Raw genomic sequence first — 10381 nt, forward strand, 5'->3', positions numbered from 1 at the left:
TAAAAAAAAAGTGTCTGATTTACGTGCATTTAAATTTTATATTGCAATTAAAATAGTGAATAAAATGGAATTTAAGCTAGAAGTAGAAGATAAAAAATATAATTCATCGAGTTATAAAATAATAGAAGTACACTTGCCTCTATAACGCTATACAGATCCTCACAAGTTGGTCTTGGACACTCTGCCATGGCGTCTTAATAATTAGTGGGTGTGGCGAAATTAATAAATTTGTGTTCAATAATTAGATAATATAAAAAGATATGAAAAATTATGATTGGCATAGAATATGATTACATGTTCTAAGACTAATCAATAATTTCTTCCTTCACACGCCAATTTGACTGGAGCAATGTTATTGTTGAATTTGGTAGGTTTGAATTGTGTGAATTTGTTTATATTGATGGTTTGGCAAATTGGTCGACCGTCTGAATAACAAGGTGATGGTCGAGGGTGACAACCACAAAAGATGACGGTAAAGCCAATAGTCTAATAGGCACAAATTCAGACAATTCAAATGATACTCCATTCGTCCCAAAATATTAGTCTCTTATTTTGTTTTTTATTATCTCAAAATATTAATCTATTTTTTAAAATCAATGATTAAAATAATATGAATTTTTGATTTTACCATTCTTTTAAATTCATTAACAACACAAAAAGTATAATTATGACAATTGATATCGTTTAAAAGATGTATTATCAAAGGATAATTTTAAAAAAATTATATTTTTAAAGTGCAACAATTATACTATTAAAAAAAATTAAACTCTCCAAAAGAGACTTTGCTTGGTTTAAGTTTTCTAAAAACATTTTTTAGAAAATTTTATTTTCTTATTTTTCGTATTTTTTTGTTTTTACTGAATTTTTTTAATATTTTAAGTAAATTTTTTAATTTTTAGACACATCTAATATAAATATACTTAAAAAATATAATTTTTGTAAAAAAAATCTTTAAAAAATTCACTAAATACCAAAAATATAAAAAAATATGAAAATTCAGTATATTTTTCGTATTTTTGTTTATTTATTAATTTTTTTTTAAAAAATTCAAAAAAATATTTTATTTTTAGACATATCTAAGTAACATAAATCTAAAAAAAATAAAAAAATACTTAAAATTTAAAAAATATTCACTAAAAATAAAAAAAATACAATAAATAAAAAACTTAATTTAAAAAAAAAATAATTTAAAAAATTCAAACCAAAACACACTTTGAAACAGAGTAGTAACAAATTCGGTGATTTCACGTTAGCACCGATACAGAAAAACGAACATGTATACACTGACGATTCCCATTCCACCGAAAAAAAACTTCCCTTCATTCTCTCTCTCTCTCTCTCTGTGCTACATGCCGACGACCGGCTCCGCGCTGGCAAGATTCCCCTTCTGTCCTTCTCTCTCTCTTTCTCTCTCTCTCTGTCTAGCTCTCTCTCTCTTTCTTTTCTCTTTCCCTTGTCTCTCATCCCAATCCCTAATTTCATGGCCATGTCTGGGTTGATCGCTCTCTAATCTGTGAGTCCCCCCACATACTGTAACAGTAAATTTGTGAATTTAATTATATCCATCTTGTTTATTATAATAATGGGTTGTGCAAGCTCGAAGCATGATGAACTTCCGGCGGTGGCGCTCTGCCATGAGCGGTGTTCCTTCCTCGACGACGCAATCCACCACCGCTACGCTCTCTCTGAAGCTCATCTCGCCTACACTCACTCCCTCAAAGCTGTTGGCCTCTCCTTGCACCGCTTCTTCGATCAGAATCTGGATAATTCCATGGCGGTTCCTCCTTCTCCGGTTCTCAATCTTCCCACTCAGAGAAAAGGAGGTTATTCGCCCCATAAGGCGGCTCTTCATCATTCCAATCATTCCGATTCTCATATTCAATTCCACTCTGATTCTGACGACGATTCGCTCACCGATTCTTCTCTGCACCACCAATCGGAGAATTCTTCGCCCTTACATTCTTACGATCATCATCATGTGAATTATCCGGATCAGGATGCCCAGAATTCGTATCCAGGAGGTGGGTTTATGAACATGAACTTCAATTATATGAAGAATAATCCGACTACTTCGGTGACGTACCAGCAACGCCCGATGAGCCCAGAGACTTTAAATATGGGTGAATCGTCTTCTTCATACTATTCCTCCTATCCTTACGTTAATGAAAACCCTAATTCTTATTCCAATTCCGACAACGGTTATCCTCCGGCGAGTTACGGTGGTGGTTTCAGTGGCTTCTTCGGTTCGACGCAGCCGCCGCCGCCGCCTCCGGTGGGGCCTGTAGCAGAGGCGAATTCGGAGGCTTCTTCTTCGAAACCGCCCCCTCCTCCGCCCTCGCCGCCGAGTAGCTCTACTTGGGATTTCTTGTACCCTTTCCAGAGTTTTGAGAATTATTACCCTCCCTACACGCCCATTCGCGATTCGAAGGAGTTGAGAGAGGCAGAGGGGATTCCTGATTTGGAAGATGAGGATTTCCAGCACGAAGTGGTGAAGGAGGTGCACGGAGACCAGAAGTTCGTCGATGGCGGTGGTAAAAATTATGAGAAGGGGGTGGCGATGGAGCAGCAGGGTGGGAAGGTGGCAAATGGCTCGGATTTACCATACGGTTCAAGGCCGAAAGTTTCAATCGAAAACGATCCGGTGGCGTATGAGGTGCATATGGTGGACAAGAAAGTTGTTGATAATGAGGAGAGAACAGGGGATCGAGGCAATGTGGCTGCTCGCAACGACTCTGAAGTTGTGAGGGAAATTCAGGTTCTGTTCAATCGAGCTTCGGAGTCGGGGAACGAGCTTGCAAAGATATTTGAGGTTGGAAAATCTCCTTATAAGAAAAATGCAGCCTATCAAGGTAAGGAAGAAACCATATATAAAATCTTTTTTAAGACCGTGCAAAGAGTTTGATTTTGTTCTTCTTTAGAGCAATTACTTGTCTTTTGTGTGCATAGAAAGTGAAGTTATGCTAGTTTTGATTGAATTGGGTTTTCTTTAATTTGCTCTTAACATTCAATTTTTAAATGGATCTCTGTGAAGCAGTTTCTTCGAAGATGTTGCATGTAATTACACCGTCATCACAGCCTTCTACTTCTACAACAACCCAGTCATCCTCCGTAGAAATTGATGAAGATGTGGGGATGAGTTCTTCAAATCTTTCTTCTACGTTACAGAAGCTGTACCTTTGGGAGAAGAAACTATATGAAGAAGTTAAGGTATGTCGTTGATTTTTGTTTTTAAATTCATGTTACGTGGTTCTATAGTTTATGTTCTTTGAAGGACTAAAACTCAAAACTTGTCCACTAGGAATGTTGTTTGAACACTGAGCCATCGATTGATATTAAGTTTAAAACCTATTAAATTTGCAACAAGTAAAAGAGATCATCCAAAGCTATCACACACACAAGATATGATTTGCGGGAAAAACCTTTCTAACCACGAAGTTAAAAAACTCAATGCGAACTATCCCCTAGTTAAATGAATCATGTGTAAGTACAAGTACAAGATCAAGAACCAAGATCCTACCTACTAGTCCCTTGAGCAGTTTCTCTATTTTGCTTCACGACTAGCACGTCACAATTCCACAATCACTATCATGATCTCCACCTCATATCCACAAAACGGCTCCCTTGTGCCATCTTCCAATGATTGTGCATGTGCCATATGATTGTGCACAACTCTTCAAGGTCCTCACCAAACTTCATGCACACAATACAACATAGAATTCATGTCTGACAATGAACAGTTCAGAAACCCTCTCTCTATGTAACCCCATTTACTTCAGAAGTCAGAAGATAGCTATATATGGACACAATGGAAATCTCGATTGAATAGAAATCAAAGACTACACCCAAGTTAGATTTTCAAAAACATTGCACTCATTTGAACATCGAGCACTCTGGAATGTAATACATGCTTGGCAACCAATTTCTAGTGAGTTTCGAACAAAGTAGTTATGCATGTGAACAAACAATACACTAGATTTCTATGACAACATAAAACATTGTTCTCGTTCAAATGGATTTGGCACACCTTGGAATGCAAAAGCCACTATTTATGTGCGAAATATCACCGTGTAAACCAATCTAAGGTGTACTAGGTCAAGTCCCATTAAATAATTTAGCCTAAAGTCAACTAAATTAATTTCTCTAAAAAATGCTCAATCCCAATGGTCAAAACAGATAAAACACCCAACCCAAAGTGTGTGAAAGCAAATGCACTTGTGTTTTTAACCTATACAACTCTTAGGTGCGTACGTTAGATGTTTAAACTTGACCTCTAGAGCATGTTCTCGCCTGTAGCAAGCTTCATTTGAGTCTAAAAGATATTGGAACACAGAACACTCACCAACTCAACTAAAGCTTGATAATTATAGACTCAAATGTTTGGGATGAAATTGCCGATCATACAAAATTAGCAAAGGGGTTAAGTAGACATTTTTTTTCTTCATATATGCGTACATTCTAAGAAGCATGGGTACATGCACAAACACGGGCACGGGATAGAGTGATTTTCAAAATACTAGGATACAGTTGCAACTAGAGTATGGCACATTTTTTATTTGCTATATATATTGGATATATGTGGGGTTAGTTTTATTATTTTCACTTTTCCCACTTTGTTTCCACTATATAAAATCCCACAAACATGTCCTGAGACATGTCCAGACATGGGATACTCATGCCCATGAAGTGTCCCTAACATGTCTATAAATAATAATAATAATAAAATGGATACACTTCATGGTCACACCTTATGTGGACACATTTCCGTGCTGTGTTTGTGTCAAACAAGGACATGACACCCTTGGCGCATGTTAATGCTTCCTAGCATACATGTGAATGTATACATCCAACTAGTGCAATTACACAAATTTATGAGGATATGTGGGTAACCATGGCCATAGTTATGTAGCAAGATGTGATGTCCTAAGCATGTGCTTGTGCAAGGTTGTAAATGCCCCTTTCATCAGTCTCTCTTCCCTTTCATCTCTTTGTAATGATTTTTCATGCTTTTGCAGGTTGAGGAGAAAATGAGGGTACTCCATGAAAGGAAGTGCGGTAAGCTTAAGCATTTAGATGAAAGAGGTGCTGAGGCTCACAAAATTGATGCAACAAGAACACTAGTGAGGAGCCTATCCACAAAAATAAGAATTGCAATTCAAGTTGTTGATAAGATTTCTGTGAAGATAAATAAATTAAGGGATGAAGAGTTGTTGCCACAATTGAATGAATTTATTCAAGGGTATGTGATTCTATGAGTTTTGTTTACGCTCTTTGCAAGCATTCTGCATTTCTTATTCTATATTGTGCTACCCTAGGCATAACGTCGTTCTTGAATGGTCTCTAGGCATTGTAGGATAGAGTTATGAACCTTACCCTTTGTTTGTTTGTTTGACCTTTGTTCGTCCGGTTTTTTATTTTGTTTGCTTTTTTGGGTGTCTTTTAATGTAAATGCTTGTCTTTCTTCTAACAACTGATTTGTGCAAAATCTGGCAAGGAATGCTCAGATTTCACAAGGTATGGGGCTCAAAATCAAGCCTAGAAAGGTAGCAATATAAGGCTACAGTGAAATCCAAAATTTGAAATTTCAATTCCTTCAGAACCTCCTCAAAACGAAGATTACAGCCCTCCATATAATAGTTAAGGAGGTTATTTCATGGAACAGCACCTAGGAATAGAAAAACTACAAAATAACAAGAAGGCGACAAGTGGAATACATGCCGCCACTCAATATCAATCTAGTGACACATGACCTACATGCAATCACTACATTAGAAGTCAGTGAAAAGCTGCTTACATGCACCCACTTCCAAAGGAGGTTATCTTGCGAGCATGCTTGGTTATCATTTTTCAAAAACACTTTTTAGAAAATTCTACTTTTTTATTTTCTGTGTTTTTTTGTTTTTACTGAATTTTTTTAATATTTTGAGTAATTTTTTTTAATTTTTAGACATACTTAACATAAATATACCTAATAAGTAAAAAAAATTTGAAAAAAACCTTTTAAAAATTCATTAAATTCCAAAAATACAAAAAAAATACAAGAATTCAGTATATTTTTTGTATTTTTATGTATTTATTAATTTTTAAAATTATTTTTTCACAAATTTTTTACTTTTTAGATACATCTAAGTAAGGTGCATCTAAAAAAGTAAAAAAAATGTTTAAAATTTCAAAAATATTCACTAAAAACAAAAAAACACGAAAATAAAAAAACTCAGTTTTCAAAAAATTTAATTCAAAAAATTCAAATCAAACACACTGAATAAAATTACACCTAATGACACAATTTATAAATTGCATCAACCTAAATAGTACCTAGACATACAAGTCAAAAAAATTAGCTTCTAAGTTTTTTAAAGCTTGATTGTGTGCATTTCATACCCAATGACTTCTTGTTTACCTTTTTGATGCTTAAATTTGTGCGAGGCTTGTCTTTGTGTTCTTGTGTGGACATTGACCCGCCTTTTAGAAGTATAGATTGCTTCTTAATTTTAATCCTTTTTTACCCTCTTATTTTAAGGGGTTGGCAATCGTATTTGTGTATCTTTATATACTCCACAATTATCTTGAAGGTTGAATATCTGTATTTTGCTTATTAACAGGTTAACCAGAATGTGGAAGGCCATGCTTGAATGCCATCGCAGTCAATGCCAAGCTATGGGACAAGCTAACCGGTTAGATGTTGCATCCCGCAAACACTTTAGTGATGCACGTCTTGATGCCACGTTGCAGCTTGAACGTGAGCTTCTTCATTGGACTTTAAGTTTCTCTTGTTGGGTTGGTGCCCAGAAGGGTTTTGTCCAAGCACTGAATAACTGGCTTCTGAAATGTATTTTTTATGTACCTGAAGAAACACCTGATGGACCTGTTCCCTTCTCTCCTGGTAGAATAGGTGCTCCTCCTGTTTTTGGACTCTGCAATCAGTGGTCACAAGCATTGGATGGAATTTCTGAGAAAGAAGTGGTTGATTCTATGCGAGATTTTGCCACGTGTGTGCTTCAGCTGTGGAAGCAGGATAAGCTAGATATGCACCAGAGGATGATGGTGAACAACAGGGATATGGAGAGGAAAGTCAAGAACTTGGAGAGGGAGGATCAGAAGATGCAAAAGGAGATTCAGGCATTGGAAAAAAGAATAGTTCAGGTCTCTGGGGATAGCAATGGTCTTTCAATAGGTGGACATGTTTATCAGAGTGACACTAGCAAAACTAATAATCTGCAGGTTAGTCTGCAACATATTTTTGAGGCCATGGAAAAGTTCACAGCAAAGTCCTTGGAAGCATATGAGGAGTTATTGCAACGTATTGAAGATGATAAACTTGCTCAGGAGAAAGAGAGAGTTTCATAGGGTGTCAGTGAATTGAAACTGCTTCATCTCTTTTGTGAGTGGATGATTTGATTTTTGAGGGATTGTTTGAAGCTTGAGATTATTGAGGGGCAAATGATTTAAGTTTTAAAAGCCAATATTTGCTCCTTGATTTGGTTCTGCAATGGAATGGTTGCATGCTGCTTTGGCCGAGATTCTCACATCATTGGCTGTGCATTGGTGGCTCGTATCCATGGAGAATGGCGTTTTTTTTTTATATATGGAAAGATGAAATCTTGTGGGTTAAAAGTCCTGTGTTTATACATGTGAAGAAAAAGCGAGAAATGGGTGAAGTTGTATCTAGTAAGAAATTGCCTTGATATACCAAAGTTGATAGATGCGGATTCAGAAGCTGTAGCAGGCCACACAGTGGGGCAATGCTTGTACTGTCTCTGTTTGCCCACGGGGACCTGTTGATGTTGTTGCTGTTGCTGTGTGAAACATTAGTGCACTCAAGCCTCCTCTTGTCAGTGATCTGGAAGACTGGCACTGAAACTAGCTTTGCATGGAAAGAGGTCAAGGGAATGCATCTAGAATTCAATATCAATTTGGGCTTGGGCATATGGCCTGGAGTCCTTTGGAGAGGCAGGTTAATCCTTCAATTTTGCATTTAGGATGACTTGGTGATGAATCTTTTAGTCATATTAACTGTTTAGTGACGCAAGTCATGGAAATGCCCAAATATTAGTTCTTAATAATCATGCTAAATTATTGTACATAATTCTTTTTGTTGAACATATTAAGGTTACCCATTAGAGGGCTGTTGGACTCTCAAAAATTGAATTTTTTTTTTTATTTTTTGAAAGTTGAGAATGATAAAACTTGGGGGGAAATTACACAATTCCTAGGGAAACCTTTGTGACAAATTAAGGGTAGTAGTGGCAGCAGGGGCAAGGGAGGGAGGGGGTGTCGATGGAAGGGGAAGAGTAGTACCGGCTGCATAAGGAGATGGGGAAGGGGAGGTGTCATGGTGGTTGTGCTAAATAAGAGAGAATGAGTGGTGGGTTTGAGGGGATGGGAGATGGGGAGCGATGGTGGTGGAAGGGGAGCGGTAGTGGTGGGTCTGTTTTCATGTGGTCAAGTCCATGAAAGTGTTGAGATGGGTGATTCTGATTTGGTGAATGGTTGTTAGATTGTGGTGGTGATCTAGTGCAGTGAAGTTCGAAGTTAGTATTAACAACAGGTCAAAAGCACCAGAGGGGTCACCAAAAAAAAAAAAAAAATGGTTAGGCAAGGTAACAAAGATAAATAGATGGTTGGAATTGATATCTTGAAAATTTAAAATTAAAAAAAATAAAAGAGATCATTCTTTCCTCCCCTTTTTCCTTTCCTTCCATCCAAACATAAGTGGATGATGCTTGGTTAGTAATCTCTTTTGCCAAGAGGCCACTTTCTAGGGAAAGCTGAAGGGAGTTTGTGCTGGGTGGGACTCATTTGGGCTGGCAAAGGGATATGTGGACACCAACTAAACATTACTGCGAAGGACATACCATTACGCAACTAGGAATGGACCTATCGGGTGGCGGGCCCCTGAAGTGTTGAAAACTACTAGCAATTAAAAATATTTTAAAATTATTCGAATTTGTCTCCTTATTTTCATTGAAAAATTTAATAACCATCTCGTAAGGTTATATATATATTTTTATAAAAATTTTAGTGATACCTTAATTTACAAACTTTTTAATTACAAACTATGCCCGTTTAGTTAGAATGCTAGGTTTGTAAACTATAGTCTTTTTTTTTTTCTTTTTCTTTTTTTTGAAATAGAATTTTATATTTGTTTTAAGACATGATGATGGGATTCTGTTCAAATAATTGAGATGGACAATGTCTTTCTCTTCCATTTTCTTCAAAAAATTTGGTCCTAAAAAAAAGAAAAAAACTTTGTTTTTGATGATGCGGGTTTGCAGTTGAGGCCTGGACTGGCCTAACTAATCAGACATGTTTTCAAGCTGTGATAGTGATTAAGAGGATAAAACTAGGCATGCTAGTTTTTAGTAGTGTCCAATAAAATGTGCTATGAAGGGCATGGTAATAATATAAGAAAAAATAGTGAAACATTCTTCTATAATTTTGTGTAGTGGGAGAGGTTCAAAATATTTTTCTTTATTAACTAAGGTCTCTTAACATTTTCATAGAAAAAATTTGACTAAGAGAAATTTTTGACACCGACTCAGAGAAAATTTCTCTAGTATAATCACAAAGAAATCTTAAAAAATTGAAATTTCTCTGAGTCTAGAAAAATTTCTCTGAGTCAAATTTTTTCTGTAGAAATATTGAGGGACCTTAATTATTATGAAAATATTATATGTCTTTTATCTTATAAAATCTTAATATCAGGAATCTTAAAGAAAAATTCCCAATAATATATTAATTAGCACAACAACTTGGTGGATGATCGAAAAGACACATCTCCTATTCCTTTGGCATCATATATCTCCCAATCACAACAGCCTCTCCTTTGGCTTGTTCCCCTTTTGTTTCCTTGTATAGGTTTGGCCTCAAAATTAAAATTTGAATGACTAGTGTTAAACTAAACTTACAAAAATATTATACAGAATGATAAGAGAGTTTTTATTGTATATTGTACTTTGTCTGAATTCATATCATTTTTGTTTGTTTGATTATTTTTTGAAAAAACAGATTTTGAAAACGAAACTGAGCACAGCCAATTTGAGATTGATGAAAAAAATCTGACACCATTAATGGGTTTCGTTTCAAGGTTATTTTTGCATTTTTTTTGGTTGTTGTTATTGATGTTCTTAGTTATCCCTCGTGTTACTCATGCCTTTTGGCCCATTCCTCTCCGACAATTTGACATGGAATGCTCTCTCTACATAGGCAATTGAGTGTTCTTTTAATCTGTTCTTTAGAAGCAATAAAAAATGCACATCTCACAAATCGAAATTAGAAAGACAAAAAAATAAAAATAAAAAATTCAGCAATAGTATTGGAAAAAATACTCAAAAAATTCAAAATTCAAATTGTTTGGACAAGATTCAATATGGTTGTGATTCAC

The 10381-nt window shown here is 35.8% G+C and overlaps 1 protein-coding gene across 1 annotated transcript; it reads left to right on the plus strand.

Moving 5' to 3' along the window:
• The first annotated feature begins 1230 nt into the window (after window positions 1-1230).
• On the plus strand, window positions 1231-8140 carry LOC114299708 (uncharacterized). Its single transcript, XM_082912142.1, has 4 exons — window positions 1231-2849; window positions 3035-3207; window positions 5013-5236; window positions 6600-8140. The coding sequence occupies exons 1-4, from the start codon at window positions 1583-1585 to the stop codon at window positions 7342-7344; spliced, it is 2409 nt and encodes an 802-aa protein (XP_082768268.1). The 5' UTR covers window positions 1231-1582; the 3' UTR covers window positions 7345-8140.
• Window positions 8141-10381: the final 2241 nt, after the last annotated feature.

Source organism: Camellia sinensis, unplaced genomic scaffold (genome assembly GCF_055761805.1).
Source record: "Camellia sinensis isolate YWXY unplaced genomic scaffold, ASM5576180v1 Unanchor2, whole genome shotgun sequence".
In the NCBI taxonomy this organism is placed as follows: domain Eukaryota; kingdom Viridiplantae; phylum Streptophyta; class Magnoliopsida; order Ericales; family Theaceae; genus Camellia; species Camellia sinensis.

Coding starts and splice junctions, on each gene's coding strand:
- LOC114299708 (XM_082912142.1), top strand. CDS start 1,583: ATGGGTTGTGCAAGCTCGAAGCATGATGAACTTCCGGCGGTGGCGCTC. Junction 2,850..3,034: donor GAAAAATGCAGCCTATCAAG/GTAAGGAAGAAA, acceptor TCTGTGAAGCAG/TTTCTTCGAAGATGTTGCAT. Junction 3,208..5,012: donor AACTATATGAAGAAGTTAAG/GTATGTCGTTGA, acceptor ATGCTTTTGCAG/GTTGAGGAGAAAATGAGGGT.